Genomic DNA, 27,980 nt, shown 5'->3' with positions numbered 1-27,980 from the left:
CTATTAATGACGACAATATTTTGCAGGCCTCTGGCTTTTTGCACCAAACAGAGAAAACCAACATAATAACATTGTGCATGCACTGACAAACACTTATCTACTTTAGGTACGAACCTACAACATAGCAGTTTACTTTGGTGCAATATTCTCTTTCCTTCAATATAGTATTATTGCCAGCAAAGCAACTCATTCTACCACTCTTGCACATTTATCTACCTAAAAGCTTTAGCCCTCAAACTAGTAATACACTACTTGCCTGTTACAATAAATATAATAATTCTAACCTGTGAGAGAAGATCTGGTAAAACTGAACTTGTACGTGACCCTGGGGTCCCCAGCTGTCCTGGCGATGAATCCATGCGATGGAAATCAGTACGACGATCCTCGCGATTCTATAATTCACAACCAAAATACACTACAGCGCACGGCATGCTATAATAACTACACTACAGTAACTACTACTGATTACAAATGAATCAACAGATTGTATTTGGAATATAGGCATACCACATTTTTTAATTAACTGCATAGGAAAACTGTTTGCCTTCCTTCCTTCCTTCTCTCTCTCTCTCTCTCTCTCTCTCTCTCTCTCTCACACACACACACACACACACACACACACACACACACACACTGACAATAGGAGACATGGGAGACAAGAAACATTTATCATTCAACAGTCAATTTTTCGAATGTGCAGTATACTTCTTTTGCTGATGTTAGTAGTCATGCCTTATAAACAAAATCGAAGCATTGACAGGAAGTGTTTTGGGCACTTTATGGTAAATTTCTCACCATTTAATTACCTTTTTTCTCAAAAGTCTCTATTAGCACAGTTGATTCTTAAGAAACATGTAGACTGACATAATTCACATCAAAATCAAATACAAATGTCATAACAGAAATATTAAAACATGGCGATATGTTTTAGGTATCAAATACAGCTCTGGCAAAGAAAAAATATTTTTGATGCATAGTACAATGTCACACTAGTTTGAAAGAAAAAAAGGAAAAAACTTATTTTTCTTAAAGAAAACATCTGTATGTAATGTTGTTTTGAGGACTTGGTCATGCGTGTGTGTTAACAGTTTTCCTTGTGTTGTGAAACAAATTCTGCTACAAACACAAAATAAATGGTTGGTGTACTCTAGATAGCTCAAGCTTGGCATCGGTATTCAGCTGTCTTGAGAGCAAAGATTTATTATGGACAGAAGGTAATAATTATTCTCGAAACCAAAAACTGCTCTAAAAAACACATTGCACAAGAAGTCTGACAAAACTATAATTACAGCAGTAATCAGTGTCATGTTTCCATCAATAAGAAGATTATCTGCTACAGTTCTGAGCACTTATTTGGCAACCGTGCTTCCTTTGTGACCAGTGAGTGCAATCACAATGAAAATGGATGTCACACTACTAAGCAGAATGCCACCGCTATCGAAATTCATACTGTTGTTGCAAACATCTGGCTAACATTGTTAAGTTACAAACAACAAATATCTGACTATTTTAACACTCAAACAGAGGGAAATTATTACTGTTCATTTTGCGCCACAAGAATTGCAATTATTGTAGCCACATAGTAAAATAGCCTCATCTTTCAAACTGATACGTCACAAAAATTGGATGATGAGACATCCTTTTTCAGACACTACAAAATAATGCTGTCTGAGGGTATTATTCATGTGGACTTCATGTCATGGATTTGAAAATCTCTCTCTCCCTAGCCTCCCTTTTCCAGAAAATTAGTGGTCTTCTTCAGTAATGTAATAAAGCTGATGCAAATAAAGAATTGCTGATATACACTTTTAATTCTTATTCTAGTAAGTTCATTTTGTAACACACACACACACACACACACACACACACACACACACAGAGAGAGAGAGAGAGAGAGAGAGAGAGAGAGAGAGAGAGAGAGAGATGCCAGATGCCTACTGTTTCCACTATATGATGAGACATTGTTTCTACTCATTATACTGTCTGCAATCTGCACAGAATTTTGATAGGTTCTCATGCGAAGGAGGCCTGTCCTTTATGATACTGAGATCTCTCAACAATGATATGTTCACAGCAGTTTGTGGCTGGTGGCAGGAGGGAGACGCAATCTTATGGAAAAAGAAAGAAAGGTAGCTTACATGAAACAATAATAATGTTCAGAAAACAATACTCTTAACTCTTAATATCAAAACAAATGTAATTCTGCTATTTTCAGAATTTAAACTGTGTTATGAAATAACTCTCACAGAATTTGTTTTTCTATTGGTTTTCACATTTATTAATTGTCGAGTGAGATGGCAATCCAATACAGAACTTCTCTTACTTCTAGCAATGATAGCAAATTCACCATCATAACCACAATGTTGTGAAATACAAAGCCACAAAATAATTTTAGTGTATATTCGACATAAATGTCAGACTAGTAATGACAAACTTGGTTCCCAAAATTCCATGCAAATTTATGCACACAAGAAATGCTCTACATTTAGGACATCTACAGTTAGAAAGTCATGACAAGCTACTGCATGCTGTAAAACAGCCATGCAAAATTATCAACAGACAATAGCTCCTACACTCTTCAGACAAATGAATAATGAAACTATACTTTTAGATAAAGTATTACTGTTTGCAGTCTTTCATTCTCATTCCATCCGGTAAGTCTCCCCTGACCCGTGGTTTTGGGCGACTTTTCTGAACTCTATTCTTTCCCTTAACCCCTCTTCCTTCCCCTTCAACACTTCTGCTGGAAGAAGGAGTCACTGGCTCCGAAAGCTTCAAAAGTTAAACTTTTTGTTTTAGCTATGTGTGTTCTCCTGCTGCCACTTGGTGAGCAGATTTTTTATCTATCCAATTACATTATACTGTCAAAAATTTAATGGTTTCATTGTTGCAAGAACCAATACAGCAACTTGAGTACAAGCATTTAACACTTCTCTTGGACTATGATCACTTGTTCACTTTTATGCTATTCTTTATTTATTTAAACAATATATACATCTAATGTCATAATTCAACATCAATGTATTTCATTCACCAACAATAAAATGATATCAATCTTAAATTTTCAATTGATCATTGTTATTTATCAAAGATATCACTGACGACTGATGTCTAACTGGTAAAATTGTTCAGTGTTACAGTTTTGTGGGCTGTTAGATGGTACCCAACTACAGAATTACATAAAATGAGTCAAATAATTTGTTTCCCATTTAACAGCATTCAAACTGAAGTAACTGGCTGTACTCATACTCTTGCAGGTTTTCATGTTTATTATGCTATCTCCATTCCAAAATTTAAAATGAAAACCAGAAAAGAAAATTAAAGTTACATCTTCCTGCTTACAAGTTTGCGAACCTACATCCACTTTATAAAATAATTTTGCATGAACACTAATGTACAGCAAGGAAAAGTATGAAGATCAATAACTGTGCACTGCAAAGTGTAATATTGTTTTTGGTCTCTCAAAGCATACAATGTAAATTAAATATCTGAAAATTATTCCCACTACATCCATTTTATTTAAACACCATTTATGCATGTGAAGACTGATAAAAAATTAGAATTTACATAATCCTAGGTACTATAATCCAATGTGAAATTTTTGCAACAACCTTGATGGAACAGATTAAAATATATATCAATATTCAATTGCAAAAAGAGACAGCAAATCTTATTTTAATTTATGAATGATCACATATCAGATCCAGTTGCTAGCATTTGGTTGTCCTGGTTTTTTACAATCTCTTGTGTCCTTTTATATAATTTATTGTGGCAGTCTATATTAATAAGTAAAGCAGATGGTTGAAGGTTGGTTTGAACACCAAACCGCTTTACTAGGCATGAAACAGTTACAAAGCGATATGCCACTGCCTTCCTCAAACCTCTGAACTGACCTACATAGATAGTTGAGGAAGGCCTATAATTTAATTTGGTATCTGAAACTTGGTGCAACTTTGCATTTTTCACATTAACAAAGATTACTGCCAGAGGTGAAAGAAGTGATAAGTCACAGATAAAAATCCTATTACTGAACTGGAATTAAAACCTAGATCTTTGGATCGACAGTCTGGCACATTACCACTGATCTACAACACATACTGAAGAATATATCAATTAATGCTACAGCTCCATTAGACTTGATCATATCTCTAGGAAATTCAGAACTGAAAGAAGAATCAAGCAAGGCAATTTCACACAACAAAACTATTCTCAGGAGGCATAGAGGAATTTTTCACACTCCTAAACTGGAAAAATTGCAGGAAGTATAAGATTAAGGAAGATATGTGAACCATATAACACATGAAAATGCAAGAAACGACAAAGAGATGGGCGAGTGCACAAGGAAAGCTTACAGATGAATAGTGACATCACAGTGAAGTATACAGGGAACCAATGCTGAAGAACTTGTCAATCCAAAACAGTCTTTGATGGCAATTTTTTTTTTATGTAATAACTTTTCAAGGATCATCTTCAGACGTACCTTTCAGGTATAAAAATAAAAATTGATAAACATAAATATCCCCTAGCATAGGATCCCCACCACCATAAAGTGTAGGCAATCTATGTTGCAGTGTAATGTGATGAGTAGAACACTTGAGTCTTCAGCACACTGTTGCAAATAAGACATCACAGCTTACAATTCATACAAAGTGTATAATCACTATCTGGGCCCTCTGATGAGCCAGACACTGTCAGCTGCCCTGATTAAGGGCACATCCTGACACACTACGAACAATGAAAATGTTGAGTTGCAGACTGGCACACCCAAAATACTGTTACACACTGAACATTCGGCCAAAGTCTTCTTTAGAAAAGAAAAGAAAACACACACACACATCCAATCAAGCGAGCACAACTCATGCATACATGACCACTCTCTCTGGTCAGAAACCAAAGGTGTTGTGTCGAGTGGAAGCAGCAATCTGGAGTAGGGAAGGGAAGGGGGGAGGGAGGGATAATATAGAAGGGGTGAGGGATGGGGAGGAGGGAGAGGAGTCATCACTACCTGACTGGAGCATGCAGTGACCAGATGGCGTCTGAAGGTTGGAATAGCAGAAAAGGGGAGCAGAAGAGAAGGGAAAGGACCCATGGCACTGGCAGAGGGTGGAGCACACTCCACCATCAGCTTCTCTGAACTGTGGAGATCGGCGTTTTCCTTTTCTCTATTCCCGAAACCACCCCGGCCTCAACCTAATGTGACCTACAGCCCCCACAACCTCCAACCAACAGATTCCACCTTCCAATTCATGTCCCCCCACCCTCAGTGTACCCCACTTGCTGACAACGCCAATGGTCTTTTCTCCTCTCTGCTGCTGCACTCCTTTTCCACTCCAACCCCTCCCCCCCCCACCAACCCAAATAATTTCCAAACATCATGCCAGGAGAGGCTGCTCACTATTTAGTTACTATGGTACGCTGTGTTGTTCAGCACTGCCCTCCCTCCCTGATATCCCACAATCCTCCAGACTGCTGCTCCAGAGAGAGTGGTCATGTATGCGTGAGGTGTGCTTGATTTGGTGTATGTGCATGTGTATTTTCTTTTCTTTTCTGAAGAAGGCTTTGGCTGAAGGCTCAGTGCACTGTGCACTGTGCCTGTCTCCAACAGAACAGGTCATCTTTACGGTGAGTAGTAATCTACCCTTTATATAATATTGTTGAAATTCCAACCACTGTTTGAACAATGAAGATGACCAGGAAATTCATCATTCATGAATAACATTTTCTGTCATGTAACATCAACGATTATCCAGAACATGCAGTTTCCCAGCTGTACGTCTATGTGACCCATGCACAATCAGGTGGGGCGTCATGCTATGTTGGTGTCAACAGGGGTATCAAAATACAAAATCACACTATCACAGAGTGAAATATGTCTAATGGCGAATTGAGTCTTACAGTAAGCTTTATTTGTTTCTGTCCCTAACTATTTCACAGAGCATGGGAAAGTATTGCTTCCTCAAATTTTGTACTAGCTCCATTTTTTAATCATGATTTTGCTTGCATGTTTTATCTTCATATCACATGATCCTTTTTCCTTCGCCAGTTATCAATGAGTGTGTCAGTCTAACTGATTCCACTGTATATAATAGAGGGAAACATTCCACATGGGAAAAATATATCTAAAAACAAAGATGATGTAACTTACCAAACGAAAGCATTGGTATGTTGATAGACACACTAACACAAACACACACACAAAATTCAAGCTTTCGGAACGCACGGTTGCTTCATCAGGAAAGAGAGAAGGAGAGAGAAAGACGAAAGGATGTGGGTTTTACGGGAGAGGGTAAGGAGTCATTCCAATCCCAGGAGTGGAAAGACTTACCTTAGGGGGAAAAAAAGGACAGGTATACACTCACACACAGTGCTTGTGTCTGTATATGTGCAGATGGATATGTTAGGGTGAAGCAGCAGGTGTTGTGGTGAGCAGCATCTTCAGCAACTATGCAGCACATAATAAACTACATTTTGGTAGTGGCCATTCACACACATAGCCAGTTGGTTAGTTGTGATCTCCATGAAGAACTGGATAGTAATTGCAGACCAGCTCATATCTACTGTCGAGTTCTTTCAAACATGGCCCTATCCTTTGTAGGCTAGAATATGCTCATGACTAGGCTGTGGCAGGAAGCAGTGGATGGGTGTATGGGACAAGGTCTTGCATCTATGTTGTCCAAGGGACATGGCCTGTGTGTTGCAGGAATCAGAGCATGCTTGGCCCAAGGATGGACTAGAACACTGCTTAAATTGAATAACTGACAGAAAACTACAATGGAAACTCCAATATCAACAAATTAGGAAAAGGATAGGTTGCTGCTCACTGTAAAGATGATTAACTGAATTGCAGACAGGCACAATGAGAAGACTGTTACACATTGTAGCTACAGTACTACCAACCAGTCATCCACCAGGAAGAATGGCCACTGCCGAACTATGGCCTAGAGCAAAGTAGACCACCATGTTGCACAACACGCAGCTGAACATTACATTCTTGATTTCAATGGCTGATACGCAACCAACGCCGTATGGATCCTCCCCTCACCACCAGCTTTCCTAACTGCGCAGATGGGAGTTAACCTTACAAGACATTCTCCGCTCCCGAAATTATCGCGGCCTCAACCATTGATAACCTGCTGTCCCCACACCCTCCACCCAACAGTTTTCACCCACTCTATTCTAACATCTCCTCCTTTATCGTGTCCAATCAGCCTCATTGTGTGCCGGCCTCTGCCAATGCACCCAGGAGTCCTTTCCTCTTCCTTCTCTGCTCCCCACTCCCCCCCCCCCCCCCCCCACTCCACATACCACCACCTGACGCTGTGGCTAGCAGTTTCCATCTAGTCCCTGCACGTCCTGCCAGAATGCGCTCTTCTCTCGTCTGACTTGTACCCTGCTATCCCTCCCCCTTCTCCATCCCAGTAAAGATTGCTTTTCACATGATAGCTGCATTTCAGTCAGAGCAGGCGGTGGTAGCAGTCATTTGTGGATTAAGTGTGTGTGTGTGTGTGTGTGCTTTTTTTTGCTGAAGACAGCTTTGGTTGAAAGCTATAATGTGTAACAGTCTTTCCATTATGCTAGTCTGCAACTCAACGGGTCATCTTTATGGTGAGAAACAAGCTAACTTCTTCCTAATATTTTTGATGAAGTACTACATTGGATGACAAGAGTAGGATTATAGACACAATATACCTCATCTCAGAGTATGAAGGAACACAATCACAGCACTGGAAAAGGAAGTGATCCAGTTTTTAAAGTCTAGGTGCTATTGACTGATAAGACTGGAATTTGTAATGATCAGTTCAGAGTGGCAACATGTTTGTTGTTGTCACAGGAAGTTTTGGCATAAGAAATCTGTTCCTTGACTAGCTGATCCTGTGGATTAACGAACACTTCGTATTCCAGTTTCATGAGAAATGCAGCACCATGATTTTAACAGATGGACAAGTTTTCTCCATTGGGACCATCATCACAAAGCTGTTATTTGGCACGTGAACATGAAGTGTGTGACAATATAAGGAAAAAAATAGATTGTTACTCACTGTCAAGATGACACAATGAGTTGCAGACAAGCACAATAGAGACACCTACACCTTAGCTTTTGGCCAAAGCCTTCTTCAGAAAAGGCAACACACACACACACACACACACACACATATTCAGTCACACAAGCAAGCATACTTCGTGTACACACGACCACTGACTCCCGCAGCTTGGACCAGAATGTATGACAGTACGACTTCACACATCAATGCAGAACATGATATACAATAAAGTGTTAAATACTCACTTGTCTATTTTTGGATCTTGTGTTTAATTAAAAACTAAAAGTAACTTAAGATTAATGAAAAGATAATAGTTTTCACTGAGAAAGTGTGTTACATTTTTAACTAGTTGGCAAATTCATATCATAACAAGAGAATACTATTATGATTCATTGAACCCGCAAACAGTTAACATGGGCACCTTAGAACCACACCTAGGGACTTGCTTGACATTCCACAAGCCCTTGAGAAAATGGAACCAACATGAAGGGACCGTGCAAATGATATCACACATACTTAACATTCAAAGTGAGTAATAAATAAGAATTATAGAAAGTTCACGTGACAAACAACATCTTCTGAATGGTTACGTAAAATACACACTTAAAGACTGAAGACTACCATAGAGCATTATGCAGTGTCGTTAAACTGCATCAACCAATGCCTGAGAGGGCATTATGTCATAAGCAAAACAGAGAGCTTTTAGACATTATCATGCATTTTGAACTGGAGTAAATTGTTAGCCTTTGCAAATCTAGTTTACCAGCTGGTGGGATAAAAGTACATATGTAGGAGAAATAGCACTATAAAGAGGTATAACAGAAGTTGTCGAGATTAATGTTATTCCTTTAACAGAATCCTGGTGCTGTACCCCAAAAGGCGATCTCACGGTCTGCCTTTTGTAAGTAATTTTCAAGCCTGTCTCTCTGTACAATAGAGAATGCTTCTTCCAGAGCCTTTCCACTGACCTAAAATCTGATCCAATTTACATTAACTCATTGGATGGTGAAAAATCTATGACACTCCCAAGTTAACAATTTAGTTTAATTTCAGACACAAGAAGAAGCCATCTATCGAGTTATATATTCAAATGCAACACCCCATGGAAATTCACTCAGTGTATGACGGCTTTCTCAAATGACAACTTGGTGTTTAACACATTTTATTATTTTGAATATAATATCTGCACTAAATTCATTAGTGATGTTTCTATCATACTGTCATGAACTGTAAGATATACACATATATCTTCCTCCTGTCATCCACTGGGGCTCTAGGTACACACTACACCTCAGCCACTACTCTCAGTGTTTCACTGAAGATCTACTCCTCCAGTCTTGCTCGGTCTACCTTAATTGGGAGCCTTTGTGATTTTTCATTTAGTGTTATTTCCATAGTGAGGTAGCTGAAGCCTGTTGTTGCAGGCACCTGACAGTGCAGTCACTGGGCCACAATCATTACGAACACGTAATATTAAAATAGCCAGAAACAGTTAAACAAATAAAATGTACAATAAGGACACGAATGGTGATAGAAATCTTTAAAGATGTTAAAAACAAAAAAGAACTGATAGTTCAAATCAACTCTTTAAGACCAAACTACCTATGTGCTTCTTCTCAATACTCCACAATATAGCTGGTAAAATGAACAAAAGTTTGGTAAACCTATAACATATTGTTGGCCTTGACCTAAAACAAAGAGCCAGGAGTGGTCCACCACACTTGGTAATAGATGATGATTCTTAAAGTTAGTACCTGTGTTACATAGGCTATTTGGTACCATTTACCAAGCAAAAGTTTATCACTTCTTGTTGGACATACTAAATCACTGGACAGAGCAGGCACATTCATGTAGCCTGAACAATAATGATCCATGAGATATTCAGCAGGAAGTGCGACAGAAAGAAACATTTCATGTGAGTACGGAAAAAAGTGGTAATTCACCACAAGTGCACTGATTGTCAACACAGGTAGCTTAAAGCTTGCCAACAGTTCCTGCAGCTGAAACATGACACATTATGCATTGAACAAAAATGTAGTGACAATTGAAAATTTGTGTCAGAGCAGGACCTTAATCTGGATTTCCTGCTTATTGCTAGCAACAACTCTAAGCATTAAGCTACCTGAGCTGGCCTCAAGGCCTGTTTCAAACTTTCAGTGTCACTGATGTTTCCAGATACAATTTCTGAACACTTCTATTAGAGGTTCTCCTACAGGGTAAGTGGGTCCAGCAACACTATGGGGAAAAAAACTACTAGAGAATCATGGCTTATGTCCTCATTATGCAATCAAAGATTTTGACAAATTTTTTATAAATACTAGGATCATGCTCTAACTTTTATTATAATAGCTTTCATAAAGATATGCACATACACTGTCAAACATTTTATACAACATCTTTTGTACAAGATCTTTGATTAACTTATTTTATACTGTACAACTGGCAACTAGGACATGTGAAATAAATAGAATGAAATTACATGAATGGATTGATGGAGATGAAATTAATGAATGTGCAATACCACATGAAATGACATTAGCAAAAAGGAGCGTACATCGCACTCCTCCACTGACTCCATTTCCGCAGTGGTGCTAATCCCACATGTCCTATGGGAGAACCTCTGACAGCAGTATTTGGAAATCATTGGTGGAAACAACACTGACAGGCCTGGAAACATGCTCAGACAGGCTAATGGTTCAGGCAACTGTTTGGGATAAGTAGGAAATCCAAGCTTGAGTATTGGTCTGACACAAATTTTCAGTTGTCTTGTGGATTCAGTTTGTTTAAACTGTTTGCACTGATATTATTTCAGAAAACTGCATTTTAACTGGTTTCATTCCCATCAATCTATTCAATCCGTTTCAAATTATATATTCCTCCTATAGTAACATTAAAAAGATGCAGACCATTTTAAACAACAACCCACAATAAATGTTCATTGTGTAATGGATCTGGGAGATGTGTTATTTTCTACCGGATTTGTCGATACCAAATTGTAAATGTTTTCTTATATTTTTGTCAGATTTTTTTTATTGTAATTTGCCTTATCATATGCTAATTTACTCATATTTTTGAGAGTGACAGCATATTGATTACTATTAGTAAATGTGACGAAGAATATCAAAGAGACTGATTACAAGTGGAAGCTTGTGTGTTGTGTAAAATGTCTTTGATGCTGGAGTCATCTTTGACTGTAGTCAGTCGGCAGTGAACTCGTGGTGTGTGTTGACGGTAGAACAGTGCGCAGGTCGCCGTCATAATAATTTGGAAGTGAACAGAAAAAAATGAATCATGTTACTACTTTTTTTATATAAACTTTAAGAAGAAACCACATTCGAAGAAATGGTATTTGAAGCACCAAAAATGAGGCAAACGCATTGAACTAGGTCATTTCTGCAGCCGACGAAACTGCATTGTGGAATCATACTTCCACTAGACAACTGAAGCCAAGACAAATATTGCCTTGTAAACATTTCATGGAAAAGGTACTGTCACGAAATATGCCAAATTTAAGTAAATAAAAAATAGTGAGCATATTTCAACTGTCCTGGTCTTCTAAATAGTTGCACCCATTAGCTTAAATTAGCAGATTTTAATATTCACCACATGTGTGTAATAATGCAATAGAATCCGCTCACTTTTAGTCTGTTATTTATAAATTAAACACTTCATTAAACAGTCTCTCATTAAAAAAAAAAAAAAAAAAAAAAATGGCAGAAAAAAGGTGTTGAAAGTTAATCACATAATTTAGACAAGTTAATAACCTTGAATATCTCAATATAAAAATTGGCATTACTGCAATAAACAAAAATAAAAATGCAGTCCTATCCTTACTCCTATTTCTGTTTATAACATAAAAAGTGCAACGCTGAAACCAAAATCCTGGTGTTCCTGAAAGTCTTAGAACAAAGACAATTATCATAATAATCCATCACTGTGAACTGATATATTATTCAATGCTGAAAATCAACTGTTCATTTTTCTGGAAAGCAAGTTTGTGAGAACTAAAAATAAAATTAACTTATATTTAGTTATATAAATTTCTGTTGTATCACAGTGTCTGAAAGACTGTTATACAAGTTTGACCAAAATTCATTCATAGTTTTATTTGGTATGACAGTAGCACAGAAGAAAAACAACATTAATTGATCAAGATGCACATGAAATACGACACACACATACAATGCATGCAACATGCTGGAATGAGAACTTACCTGTTAACCTCATGCATGTCTGATTCATAAATTTGTTACTAATTTGAAGATTGTAAGAGAATATTGGAAAGAAACTGGAATGACCAGAAACATCCAAATTATCACAATGTCTCTAGTATCGTACAATAATATTTCTCAAAATAGTAAGTGATATACAGCTTCTTACTTGGCAGATATATGAAACTACAGAAATATGGGTCAATAAGACTGTACATTTTGCAAATTATTACTTCTGACATGGGCTAACTTAACACACATCTAAGATCTTTGAGAAAATCTCTAAGAAGAAATGAGTACTCAATTCAAAAAAACTCAACTCACGATAAACTTAAAAATTTCTGCGTACATATTTTATAGTACTGGCAACACAATTTTGTCAGGTAAGCCGCCCATTTCAATTACCTAATGGAAAAATGTCCTCCTCATTCACATCAATTACATTAATCTATGAGTTGCCTGTACTAAGCTTTTCTTAATGAAACAGTTTAGCAATTTATTGATGTATGCAGAAAAAAAGTACAAATGAAATATACTTCAACAGCAATAACTCCTTTCTTCTACTACTGTTTCTGCTTAAGAACTTCTTTATGCTACTACTGTACATGAAGTCAATTCAGTATCGACTTACTCACAAATTATGATAAAAAGGTAGCAACTTAAAACTGATAAAAATTAAGGCACTCAAGTACTGAACTAAACTGGTGAAAACAGCAATTTGATAGTCCTAATTTTGTGAAGTAGTAAATTTTTTCTAAAAAGTTGATAAGAATACAGAATTTTACTGGTACTGACATTAAATTTTCCTTGTGTGACGTTTTGTCAAACTTGAGCCATTTCAGTTTGTGAATCATAATAAGCTTTCTTCCCGAAAAGAAATTTTAGCCTTCACTGTTCTAAATTAAGTGCTGCAATAAAACATGGAGTGTTGAATATTTGTTATCCAATTTGTAAGTCATCCAAGTTAAATACTTTCAGCAGAACAGCACAAGATGAGACAAATCGACTTTGGCAGTCCAAAATAGGAAAACTGTGTTTTGTTTAAAAAGGTTTCATAAGTAGAAACTGTCCATCCAACTAATATGAAACATCTTGCACAAAATAACCAGGCGAGATACCATACTCCACATTTTAAGTATGGAACTGTAAAAACCTTCAGGCACTTTTTTTTTTTTTTTTTTTTTTTTTTTTGCCTGCTGATTAGGCCAATAATAGTTTCTCTTACTTCCAGGGCCATCCAAAATGTCATTGCCTTTCAAAGACAATGCAGTTATTCAATTCATCTGCAAATTCTTCATTGTAAATTCAGCACAAAATTCTCAAAATGTCTTAAATGGCATGGGCTTAGTTTCCTGTGATAAATTTATTTCCCTTCAATAATTTTATTGAGCATTTGTTCTATTCTGTATAAAATCAGTCATTTCTGGTGTCATTCAGTGAAATCATTTAAGATGCTCAGTCATACTGTGCAAAAACAATCAACATATGAAGCAGCTTTCCTTAGTAAATAAAGAAGCAATAAGGACACAAGTGTCATTATGCTTTTGTTAATTACATAAAACAAACCAGCAACCCAAACACCACCATGCTAAGCTATTCGCATACCTTGCTAGAAATGTTACCAAACATAACACTGTCATTAACAGTATTAATTCAAACTACAATTTCTTCCCTATTTTATTAGATACCAAGAGGAATTTATAGCTTCATTCCAACCACCTTCAACTAAAAAGGCCTACACATTGCGTTAAGCGTCCAGAAAGTGCATAATGGGATAAAAACAAGATACAGTCAAAATTATTTTTTCTTAGCACAGGAGGATCAAACTTGGAGCAGCAGAGTGCACATTAATTGATATGAAAGTCTTTAACAGTTTCTTCAAATACAGAGAAATATTCAAGTAACTCAGCTGTCTTTTTATATTAGTCTTGGTGTTTAAACAAAAATTAATTCACAACATTCGGGACCATGGCATGATAATTAGAAAAAGTATTTTGGTGAGCTGAACATGAATTGACACAGCAAAGATAAATAGTTTACATAATGTTTTATCAGTCATAGTTTTGTGTATTATTATCAATTACAATCATTAGCACAAATTACTAAAAACTCTGACATAACAATTATAAATGTACTTGCTAGCCAGATCATAATGAAGCTGTTACCACTTTGGCTACACAATCACACATACCATGGTTTGTGCAGCTCGACAGCCAATTTGTGAATGTCTGTATTATCACTGATTATATTCAGCACATCTATGTAGTTGCCAGTCTCAGTTAATAGATGGATACATGTTTTCGGAGAACATAATTTCACTAAACATGCTCCCATCAGCTGTTTATCACAATGTTAATCCAAATGCCTTTAGAAGCTATTGAACATAGCTTGGTATAATCATGCACCATCAGAGCCGCTACATAATCTCAAAATAGTTGTAGGCAATGCAGTAAGCGAAGACATCCTGAAAAACATCTGGCTGTCACACTTACCAAACAATAAATGTAAGACACTTTTTGTGACATAGACAGTAGATCATACTGAAGGAATGCATTTTTCCAGAATACTTCTGTTTCCACAAAATCTGACAAGATTACAGCAGCACTTCAACTAAAGACACCTATCCTAATGAAGTATATGGCTGGCCCCCAAATGAATTATACACATTGCCCCTCACACAATCTTTGTATAGAAGTATTTCCTGGTATTACCCAAATTTTGCACCTATAAACCACCAGTGTAATCCACACTGCATTAAGGGGAACATGACTGGAAGAATGTAGTGACAGCAATTAATTCCAAGCAAGACCGCAAGAGAACACATGGAAAGTGTAGTTCCCCTATGATACAGGTGTCTGCATGTCTGTTTATGTTTGTTGACAACAACCTTTACACTTCAGACAGAGCATCTACAAAGCAGCTGATAGGTTTTTATCTCTGACATGGCTGTTTGAAAATTCATTGTTGTTAATGTTGTTCATTTAGTCATGACACAGCTTTCTGTCATTTTGCAGACTACCGTATTTGCTCGAATCTAAGACGCACTCGAATCTAAGCAGCACCTGAAAAATAAGACGTGAAATCAAGGGAGGGGGGGGGGATGTTCCCGAATCTAAGCCGCACCTGAAATTTGAGACTCGAAATTCAAGGGGAGATAAAATTTTTTGACCGCACCTCCAAATTGAAACAAAGTTGATCCATTGTAACGTGAGACACAATTTAGATCGAAAGGATGAAGATACAGCTACAGTAGTTTGGTTCGAGTCGTAAGCTTAAGAGTTAAGATTTACCAAGTAGCCATTGCTATGTGTCAGGCGCTCCGTCCGTATTTATACTGGTACCCTTCCTTTTCCACGTGCTTTGTGTGGTTTGAATCGATTGCTTATTTTGCTTTGATCTGATAAGTGCCGTTCTCTTTGTTATACGTGTTTACGTCACTCTAAGCTGAAAATGCTTTATTGTACTGTGTCATGCATTGTTTGTCGCATTCTGATAATGAGTGTTCCTGCAGTCGCTCACGGCATGGCTTGCTTTTGTGTGCGCTACCGCCGCTTACAATAAAAAAAAAAGACAGGAATGTTCTCATAAGCGAAACAAAGGCAAGAGACTGCTATTTGTTGTTACTTACACTGCTGCTTTCTTTGATAATGATCAACAAGAACCAAATAATAGACTGCGTATGATAGAAGATGTTCTGAACGAGAGTTTAGGGAACATTTTTCTCCGTTTGAAAATCTTTGCAGATGCCTCTTTAGTACATTGTATTCTGCACAGAAATTAGAGTCATCTTAGATTTAAAAATCTAGTCAGTTGCCGTGCTTCATTTCCGACTGTATCACTATTCAGCATAAGAATAATACGAATATAAACATGACATGATATGTATATTCTTCCGCGTTTGCTGTTGTCTCACTCTAGTTTCGTAGTTTATTAGGCAGACAGGATTTAAATGAGACAGCAGCAAACACGAAAGAATACACGGCATAATGCTTACATTCTTCTACCTATTCTTTTAATTTATTTGCTGACACAGAGGTTTTGGTGCCAGTATTTATCTTTGTGCCTGCAAAGCATCCCTGTGTAGCGCTACATATATTCGATGGCAGAAGTTAGCTGTGGCGGTAACTACCAACATTTTTCAGAACTCCCGCTTACTTTGCACTCGATTCTAAACCGCAGGCAGCTTTTTGGATTAAAAAACCAGAGAAAAAGTGCGGCTGAGATTCGAGTAAATACGGTATTGCCAGACTTAACTGACATAATATTATAGATTTTATGATGTTATTAATTAGCTCCAGACACTATTGATGACACAAGCATCTACACAATGTTGTACCATAACGTACTGCACCGATGCCTGGGAATCACCCACCCCTAGTCTACTTCAACACTAGTGCTACACTCTACAATTCATCATGTAATTAAAACACCAACACCCATATTCATATAGGACTGCACTGACTGATTCTCAGAACACAAAGCTGCCATGCTGAAATTTTCCTTCTTGCTTGCTTATGAAATTGTTTGTCCCTTGGACACCAGCAGTTCACTCCAAGTGTACTGAAAAAGAGTAACAGCTGCCATTCAGTCATTGGTTAATACCAAATTACTATCTTCGTAAAATTAAAAGTTGCTGTTGTAGAAGTTACTTTCATAGGTCACCATTCACCTTTGGCATCTATAGATGGTACGGTGAGTGCAACATTAACTGGGAAAGGGGATGCTTTGCAATAATCAGTTGATCATCTCTAGCAAATATTGACTACAGAATGAAAATGGTTGTCATCTTCAAAAATAAGCTGGTCAGCATATGAGTAAGAGCTGTGTCCAGGATATGCTTAAATCAATGGTTTGGACATACACTTAAAGGTCATGAATTCATGTTTGTTACTTGGCAGAAGCCACTAATGTTCACATTAAACTAGAAGTTAGGTAAAGGATCACATCTTGTGGGACAATTGCTGAAAAAACTGAGCCTGTAGGCATCGTAATCTCTCATAAATGGTACAAAAAGAAAAAGAAAATAGGTTTTGGAGCTGCTCCTGCATTCAATAAGTGAAATGACACAGTAAATTCATTCCTCACAACTGGCCTACAAAATTGTCACATCAAAAATCCACATATAAATTCCAAATTGTGTTGCAACGTTTCAACACTGAATACAAGTTTTTTCACCCGAACTGAGCTTCAAATGATTGCTACCACTCTGTCTCAAAATTTGACATACCCTAGAATAAAATGTGCCATACATTTGGCAAAGAAAATGATTAATTATCTTGGAGCAATGAAAAAGTAAGCTTTTTATTGTCTGATGGAGCTCCTACACTCTAAAGATTGTACCTCAGCTCCACTTGGCAAATATGTTGCCATGAATCAGTGCTCTGTACCCGTGTATATTGATAGTGATGGATCATTTTCATTGTAAGAAAAAGTTTTTGTACTGCAGGACGCCAGTTGACTATTTTCCGCATTGAACTTTATTCTTTACTGACGGAGAATGTTACCAACAGATCTGTTGTCAAATCTCTCCCCACAGAGAGATAGCTTGCTCTTGGAGCATTGCTTGATACAACTAGTATTCATTGTCAGTCACACGACCCCCCCCCCCCCCCCCCCTGCCACACCCACCCACCCACACACACACACACACACACACACACACACACACACACACACACACACACACAGAGAGAGAGAGAGAGAGAGAGAGAGAGAGAGAGAGAGAGAGAGGTTCTTTAGTGTTTCTATGTATCTTTTAAATTTTGTGCTACACAGGCAGCACTAGTGCAGGTAATGGCTACTTACAGGATGAGATGGTGGAAAATATTTTTGTATTCATTAACAAAATGCTTTTTACATTTTAGTTTTATTCTCCAACTGATCACACTGATGACAACAGTATGATGGGGCACTTGTTTCTTCCTGCCATGGGATGCCATATAAAATATTTGGGGTAATTCCATCTACACAACCAAAATACGAAATTGATAATATCTTCGTTAGAAACAGAAGAAGATTGTGACAAGACCATCACATTACAAAACAAGTTAAATGATTCTCAGAAGGAATATTTTGTGTATGTCTTTGGGAAGGGGAGGGTGGGCAGGTGGCTGTGCATGTGTGCCTGTCTATAAGATGGCTCTGTGTAAAGGGTTTACACACACACACACACACACACACACACACACACACACAAAATTCCATGTAGTAGCCAGTACCTTGCAAAACTGAAGTAAACATGGTCACAAGTTCTCAGATGTCAAGACTAACAGAAAATGGTATATTAAATATAAGAGAAAATGTTTGTCAATAAGTACCAATAAAACATTATGACAAGTATTAGTACCACCAAAGATAGGTCCTAACCATGTGATATGTGCAATGCTTTTTTTAGAGTGTTCATTTTTCAGACCCTCTGACTACAATTGTGGACATTGTCTTTTACTGTGTCTTAACTGCGACAGAACAGACACACATTTCTGAATGTTCAACCTTTTCATCATGAGGAGGTGCTGCCAACTGTTGGGCATCACTATAAAAATATCAGTAAGTCAATGTAGAAGTGTGCAGCAGCTAGTGGTCACCAGAATACACAGATGGGGTTGGTTCACTATATTGCACTGTATAATTGAATATTGTTATTTTTCATTGTAATTATTGAATGATCATTTTCGTATTTACCACAACAGAGAATATTTTGTAATTAGTTAATTTAGTCCATAAAATGAAGCCAAGTGTACAAAGTATGTTTCAAAACAAGAACATGTTTTTGTATAAATCTTGCAACTAAACTAATTTTAAAAAACACCAAAGAGCATTACCACATAAATAAAAATTTTCCTTCCACTAGAAAAAAAAATTCAGGTGTGCAAGGATTAAATTACTGGATTTGTTTCTTGGTGTTTTGACGAACAATTGTGTGAATTTTGTCTTATCACTATACCAGCCCCTGGTGATGTCAACTGATGCAAGAAATAACTGCATACAATAACAAGTTATTATGATGCATGGAAGTTAATCCTGGCCACAAGATCATTGAAGCCCGAGAACTTGGTTGACTAGACAAAGATGAAGAAAAAATTGCCACAATTATACTACTTATGGAAATAAATAAGTGATATAATCTACATCAAGTCAGCCATCACAGAATACAAAGTGCATCTATTTTAGCACTGAAAACTTAATTTTCAGTTAAATGTTATAATGAAATATTTCACTACAAAATCTTCCATTTACAGTGTTTTCCTTCTTAACATAGGAAACAAGTTGGTTACTGTGGTTCACAGTGAGTTATATTTCATATTTTACACAGGTATCATTTTTCAAGCTGGACACAGTTTCATTTTCAAAGTGCTGTGTCTCCTTACGAGACAGAAGAATATGTTTAAATTTAATGTTTCAAATATTCCCTTATTTTTTCCCTACAATGAGCAGTTCAATAACAATGTAGTTATCACTTTACAATCAGGGTATACTTCTTATTTCATTTCTTTCCTTCAGTTTCTATGAGATGATGTGAGTCAAAGCTACTTCAGCATGGAACAAGTCAATAAATAGTTCACAGAATGAAGACAAGACTATCTTGACAGACTTGGAATAATATATTCAGACCAATAACAAATTACAGCAAAAAGGAACTTTTACAGAGTAAAAGTAATGCATCACAGGGAACTTTTACAGAGTAAAAGTAATGTGTCACAGGGAAGCCTTTCTACTTAGATCTGAAAATTTGTGGTTTCAAATTTTTCAGTACTGCAGTACTGTGGCAAGCATATGGAAAATGGAACTTACAGATGAGTGCACAACTTTTGCAGTAATGTTTATCTGTTGCTCTTTAAAGTTCTGGGCCATTGTTGCCTGACTCAAACCAATCCACTGTCTTTGTGCGCAGTTTTAGAGAAAACTCTCATTCGAAAGTGGTAAAAAAAATCCTGACCACTTCAACACTTTCTTTTGCTGTGTTCTCGTCATTAAAATGCTTCTGGAGTGCACTGCAATTGCCAATCTTTCATTACTTTCCCTATCATTTCACTTATATCTTACAGAGTCCCAAATCTGGCAAAACCATCAGACAAACACTGTACTCTATGGAATTCTCAATCTACATGAAAAAATTTCCCCAATATCACCAAACATACTATTAAAGTATATCCCCATCCAGTATATATTTTGTCCAGAAGGGTGTTGATAATTCAGATATACTTTTGTTCAACTTTCCTTGAACTATAAAAGTTTACTTAAAAGTACTGTTTAAGAGAAGCCTGAATCCTTTATTAACAGCCAACTCCAACTCCTCCTCCTTCAATGTCACATATAAAAATACTTTTATGTAACATCTAATTTCTGTACCTCTTTTGCACAGTAATGCGATCTGTGTAAGAAATAACTGTGAACTATTTTCTTTATTTTGCTGATCCTTGACCACAATAGTGTATGTATTATACTACACACCTTTGTAAGCATATGTTTAAATGACTATGATAAGTTTTGTTTTTAATTTACAAATGAAAATAGATCTGTATCTTCCAGTATGATTTCACTTAGTACCTCCACTGTGAACATTAGCATATTAGTGCTCTTCAAGATATGTATTACATAATTTTAATATTATAAATTATGACAGATTGCTACTCACCACATCAAGGAGGCACTGAGTGATAGATAGGCACATTTAAAAGTAGACATAGGACATTATTCAATTCTCTATCACTCAATGCCTCCTTTATATGCTGAGCAGCAATCACATGTGATTCATATTGTTATTGTTATTCCAGCCCCGATTTTTCATTGTTTTATTACATAATTTTGTTTTTCTGACATGTTCTACATGGTTCAGGATTTCCTCATTACAGGTCCATGGACAGAACAATCCATCTGATCACAGTCGCTAAACACAGCATTGTAATTTCTCCTTTTTTTCAGTCTCAATGTTATCATCATTCCACATGACACATCAGTTTCTGCTAGCAATGCCCAGTGATCTAAGGATGCATTTCAGCGGTTTCAACATGAGTGTAAAAATTTGGTATAACAATTTCTTTGCAACGAGATCTTTCAAGTTTCTTAAGCACCCAAAATGAGTGTTGCACATATTGCAGAACACCCATCTGCTACTTTTAGACCCCTTTTTCTGAAGCCATCATTAGGCACCTGCTGTACCACCAAGCACTGGCCTTAATAGGCATGTTAGAACACCTAGGTGCAAACAGTTCAATACTGAACATGTGTACAACACTTGAATTTAATATGTACAAATAACAGTAGAATGGGTTGGTGTTGGGTTGTGTGATGAAGAAACTAAACAGCGAGGTCATCGGTCTCATTGGATTAGGGAAGGATGAGGAAGGAAGTTGACCGTGCCCTTTCAAAGGCACAAAGGTACCATCCCGGCATCTGCCTGAAGTGATTTAGAGAAATCACTGAAAACCTAAAGCAGGATGGTCAAACGCCGGACTGAACCATGGTCCTCCCAAATGCGAGTCCAGTTTGCTATCCACTGCGCCACCTCGCTCGGTAACAGCAGAATAATACGAGTATTATCGAGCAATAATTCTCGCCACTACCCACAGCATCAACAAACCAATATAAGTAAGCAATTGTACTCGACAACAGTAGAGACTTTTCTATGATATTATTATTATGCTCCATATTTTATTGTCACCATAAATGTTCCACAATATTTTAAAAGATCTTTAAGGCATTACTGAATAGTTTGAATGCCAAGAACCTCCGATCCAATGTAGTTATAAAAATTTTTGTTTTGATTTCATTTTTCTGTTGTATCTTGTATGTAGGGAAGACAGGATTAATTCGCACAAGGGATGACTTGGCACACAGATTCTATTTCCTCTACAACCATGGAGCTAAAGTGCTGTCATCGTGCTAGTGATGAGTGTATGTAGATGTGCACCACCTACCCTATGTCAGTATGCTTGGAAATGTCACAAAGGAAGGACCTCAGTTTGATTCTTTTTCTGATTGGTGTGTAAATTTTTTATCATAAATTCATCTCTTCTGATGGACAAGTAGGTTGAACGGAGGCCAGTCTTTAGTTTCTGTTTTATGGGATTGTATGCTATCATTTTGTTTTTCATACCCCTTTGGGGCTAGTTGGCGTAGTTTGGTATTGGGTCAGCTGGCATATCTCTACCAACAGTTCACATCAAAGGAGACCAACCAAAAATACCACTCAATTGCAAGGGCACCCTGATCACCCAGAATACCATGTAAATGACTGTTTTGGTGAAGTACAGTGTTTTGGTGAAGTACCGAGCCCATCAATATCCTGGGAGGAATGTCAATGCGATGGAAAAGAGATTCATGTGTACACCATGATCAAAAAGGTGAAAAACTGGAGATGGCCAGATGAGATTATTTCATATTCGCCATTGACTGTAATGTTAATCAGACAATGATTCAGTCTGGTATGGCTGAAGTAAAATTGCGTGGAAACTGAACTCACCTGTTCGCATAAACAGGCAACCAACTCCTCAAACAGTGAACTTATTCTATTTGAATAATTGCAGATAGCAATAATAACGACAACAACAAATTTTTCTTGAAAATTCATAATTTGTAAATATACTGAGTTCATGTATTATTGTTTATAAATTTAAGTGGAATTCATTTTTGTTCCAGTGTTATTTCTTAAAAGAGAAATTTATCACTTCAATTTACTCTTCTAAAAAGAAGTACTCCAGCTTTTGATAAAAGAAACGGTATTTCTTGAAATGTTGTGCTGTTATGCCTACTTTTTCTATTCATACACCCTAAGGGTATACCAACTAACCCTGCACAGGTGGTTAGTTGGGACAGGTGCAAGCTTTTATGAAAAGTGTTTTTCGCATTACCTAAACACATATTTAACTACTGGATCCTACATAGTTTTGAAGCCAAAATATTAAGCTATTTGAAGCATTCACCACATTTTCTCCAAATACTGCACAAAAAAAGAAAAAAACAAAGTCTATGCCAACTAGCCCTGTCAACCCCCCCCCCCCCCCCCCCCCCACACACACACACAATTAACAATATGGAAACTGGCACGCCTTTGTATTCCAAATTTCATTTTGCCTTGATCTTGTGATAAAGTCATAATCGAGATATTAACTTACATCTCATACCAAAATAAAGCATTTTGATAACAGTGACATTACCATTAAATTCCCACATGCTAGGATAAATTAAAGACAATTATTTATAACACAGAATTTCTGATGTGTTAATGACATAATAACGTGTCAAGCAGAGTGCAGCTGCCCATCAACATAGATTTATTTTTTAATGATTATCTTAGCTTAATGCCATTACACAAGTTTATCTCCCTGAATGCTACAGTTCAATAATGAATCAGGAAGATAGTCTTTACTCATTTTTAAAGTTGATCTTGAAACAAAAAGCTCAAAATGCTAAATGTGATATGGAAGTTGAAACTCCAAGGAACTAGTTTACAAATCTAAGCTGTTTTAAAACCTCAGATGATTGTTCCATGCAAGTTCTATAAATGCAATGATGTCTTTCACTTCCACACTAACAATAGTTTATATGGTGCCTTTGGCTTTTTAAGTTTCATCAATTAAGTGATAAGCACAACTATTCTGTGTCGAGTACCATTTTTGGAAAGGTGGATATACAGTACTCAGTTTTGATGATAGTGTTAGATCTCTCTCTCTCTCTCTCTCTCTCTCTCTCTCTCTCTCTTGCGCGTGCGCGCCCACACACACACACACACACACACACACACACACACACACACACACACATTATATATACGGAAGGGGAAGGAAATTGGCTGTATCCTTTTACAAGGGATCTTCCCAATATTTGCTTCAAACAACACGAGGGAGGAAGGGAGGGAAATGTGAATTGAAAACCTGCTCCTCCCAAATGTGAGTGCCACCTCACTTGGTGGGTAACACCGAAGTTCCACTTGACAACTCATTTTTTAAAATTTCCACTTGACAACTCATCATGGCCATGAAAATCTGTACCAGGACTGGGGAACTAGTAAGAGCTAGCTAGTGATGTGCTAAGCAGCATAGGAATGTAATATGACACCCCACAAAGTACAGAGTAGATTAAATAGTTTGAGGTAATGGAAGAACTGGAAAGAATTTCAGGTAGTTGTTTGCAGCTTGTTTACATATAAGAAGTATACATTTTACTAGTTTCTCATCAACTCTCTACTTCCAGACACATTAACCCTTATTTTAAAACAATGTTCAACTTCTGTCCCGCAATATCTAACAGGCAGTAGTAAGAACATAAAGTTAATTGTAACTCTATTGCCAATTTCTCCACATCATGATAGGACTCATTTCACTTACCATTTAAAGAAGTTTCCTTTCTTGCAAAACAACAAAGCGAAGTTTTTCAGATAATTAAATTTACAGCAATAAATGCATGTCCTCATAGGCAGGTGAAGATGAAAGAATGTACTTCAAAACTTGTAGTGGCTAATTTCAGTAAATTCAAACTGCAATCTTGAGTTTATGACTATTTCCTTTTTCTCAAAAACCTGTTTATGCAGCAACATTTTCTGCTGTGGTACCAAAACAAATAAAAATATGACTTTGGAATGATATAGCAAATGTCAAGGCCACTGGGGCTTAAAACACATTCAAAATGCTCCATGACCAGATGAAAATGGCAAGGATTCCAAGCTCAATCTGGCAACTTGCCCAATCCACATAATAAAAAATGGTGATTCACCTTCTATTGACTCCTGATTAAAAATGAAAACTGTAGATTAACAGTTTGTTGTACGCTTGTCTTGTGACAGTATAGTACAGAAGATAACTGAGAGAAATATGCAAAGATGAGAACAGAAATAACACTTATCAAAGACAATAATTTCCCTTAAGATACTGTGATTCACGGTGGTCCCCTGGATACTACAAAAAGCAGGACATGGCTCTTAATATGGTGTGTGATCACCATGGATGGCAACACATGCAGGAGACAAGGTTGGTAAGGAGTTCTTGTGGTCAGCATTCCATTCCTCCATCTACAAGGTTGACAAATGGTGGATGATCATTGGTGCATGCATACACGCAGCAAAATGTCTACCCTATGTAACCCACATATGCTTGATGCAATTTAGGTATTTAAGTCTGGGGAATGGGAAGGCCAGTCCATTTGTCGAATATCCTCTTGTTCCAAGAGCCCCTCCGCCTGCATTGCTCGATGCGGTTGCATATTGCCATCCCCGTATGGGAAGTAAGGGCACATGTTCTGATCTCTAGCCAGAAACACTGTCGTATCTAACAATTTTGGTGATCCGGGTATTATGGTGTGGGAATGCATAATGTTGCTTGGGCATATCTTCCAACAAAGTAGACTCAATGCTAAACACTGGTGTGGGAAGGCATAATGTTGCTTGGGCATAATGACCTTCATATCTTTCAACATAGTACACTCACTGCTCAACATTATTGTGATACTGTACTCCTTCCCCCTATGCATCCTTTCAGGCTGCATTCAGCCATGACTTCATTTTTGTGGATGACAATGTGCAAACGCCTCAGACAGCAAAGGTAGAGAAGCTCTTGGAATGAGAGAGTATTCAGCAAATGGACTAGCCAGTTCCTCCCCCTGACTTAAATCCCACAAAGCAAATCTGGGATGAGTTAGACACACATATTGCATCATGTTCACATGCATCGACGACACTCTAGCAGTTGCCAACTGTGCTAGTGAAGGAATGGAAAGCTCTGCCTCAATACCTCCCTCCCTACCAACCTTATGGCCAGCATGGGAGCACATTGTACAGCATTGCCGGCAGTGGTGATTGCACATTCTATTAGGAACCATGCCCTGCCTTTTGTAATGTCCAGGAGAGCACCACAAATTCAGGCGACTTCAGGGTAATTATTGTCTTTAGATAAAGAAGCGTCACTTCTGTTAAGTCTCCTTGCATATGTTTTCTGTACCAAACTGTAGCAGTTCTTTCTATAAACAGACCACATTCCAACAAACTACCTTACTTGGAAGTGACACATCATGTGAAAGATGCTTTTGTCCATAAGTTTTGCACACCAGTGTATTCATATGGAGTGAAGTTCAGTATGGAAGTGAAATGTGAACTATAAACAGTACAGAAAATAAGATAATAGAAGTTTCTGAAATGAGGTGATAAAGGAGGATGCTGAAGAATAGACGGAAAGATCAAAAACCTAATCAAGAGGTACTGAATCAAATCCTAAAGAAAATAAATTTATGACACAGCATGAGTAAAACAAGAAATGTGTTAACAGGACACATCCTGAGGCATCAAGGATAGTTAATTTGATAATGGTGGAAAGTATGGGAAGAAACTGTAGATGGGGCCAAGGACTGACTACAATAAACGGATTCAAGTAAATGGAAGTTGCAATAGTTAGGGAGATACACTATGTGATCAAAAGTATCTGGACACCCTCAAAAACAAACATTTTTCATATTAGGTGCATTGTGCTACCACCTACTGCCAGGTACTCCATATCAGCTACCTCAGTAGTCATTAGAAATTATGTGAGAGCAGAATGGGATGCACCCCTTGTTTTGCATGGCACTATCACAGCACAAGCCTACATTGATGTTTTAAGCACCTTCTTGCTTCTCACTGTTGAAGAGCAATTTGGGGATGGCGATTGCATCTTTCAACATGATCGAGCACCTGTTCATAATGCATGGCCTGTGGCAGAATAGTTACATGACAATAACATCCAGGCCTCAGCGACCAACATTGATAGCTCTTCTCAGTGCAGCACTCTGTGAAGAATGGGCTGTCACTCCCCAAGAAACCTTCCAGCACCTGATTGAATGTATGCCTGCAAGAGTGAAAGCTGTCTTCAAGGCTAAGGGGGTGGGCCAACATCATACTGAATTCCAGCATTACTGATGGAGGGCACCACGAACTTGTAAGCAATTTTCAGCCAGGTGTCCAGATACTTTTGATCACATAGTGCACTAAGGTACTCATAGAGAATAGACTAATGTGGAGAGCAGAAACAAACCTGTTTTCAGACAGAGGACGATGAGGACAACGATGACAACAACAACGATAACTCTTAATTTTGTGTGTTGTAAATGATGTCAACTAAGACTGCAACTATGTCAGTTTTTATTTTTTACCATCTGCTATAAAAAAGCTCTGTGAAGTATCTACATTTGTCCACAAAGAAGGGAGGCACAGTATCTCGCAAGAATGGATAGATGACTGCAGTAAAATTATACAGAACAACACATATATTAAGAACATATTCAGGATGATGAGGCTTCCACAATATTGGATAATACGAATTCATTCCTGACATTCACTGTGCTACACACAGTAAATATGTCAATAAATAGCTGGTGAGGCAATTTCATTATCTGAAAAAAGAACAAGTAAACTCTCTGAGAAAGAAGTCAGTATAAAATGAGATGTACACTGGACTATTATACTGATTTACTGAATGCAGTCTACAAAAACTTCAAAGAATTTGCAAAGTACACAAGCACTCACAAGTCATCCACAGTATGGTATTAATACTGACTGCATTTCTGTATACCTTAAAAGTGAAAAGCTTCAACTGTGCTATATAGGAGAAGCAACCGCCATGCCTTTATACTCCACTTTTTCTTAAAACAAATTTAAATGAACTCTTATTACATCGATGTTTGAGAACTAAACTAAAGACTTTACGTGGCCTGTAGTTTTAAGTTTCTTCAGTGTGTATTATAATAATCAGTTTGGCCATTTTGA

The 27,980-nt window shown here is 37.3% G+C and overlaps 1 protein-coding gene across 3 annotated transcripts in view; it reads right to left on the bottom strand.

The window, feature by feature from the left end:
* LOC126161451 (serine/threonine-protein kinase mig-15) overlaps positions 1-27,980 on the bottom strand; it is a 327,531-nt gene that overhangs the window by 109,632 nt on the left and 189,919 nt on the right. For all 3 annotated transcript variants that reach the window (XM_049917269.1, XM_049917270.1, XM_049917271.1), the window contains one exon: positions 285-392. In XM_049917269.1, coding sequence (XP_049773226.1) covers positions 285-392 — 108 coding nt within the window. The remainder of the gene's footprint in view (positions 1-284; positions 393-27,980) is intronic.

This window comes from Schistocerca cancellata, chromosome 2, assembly GCF_023864275.1.
Source record: "Schistocerca cancellata isolate TAMUIC-IGC-003103 chromosome 2, iqSchCanc2.1, whole genome shotgun sequence".
Lineage (NCBI taxonomy): Eukaryota > Metazoa > Arthropoda > Insecta > Orthoptera > Acrididae > Schistocerca > Schistocerca cancellata.
Note: the sequence above shows the minus strand (reverse complement) of the source record. Positions and strands in the feature narration are given on the sequence as shown.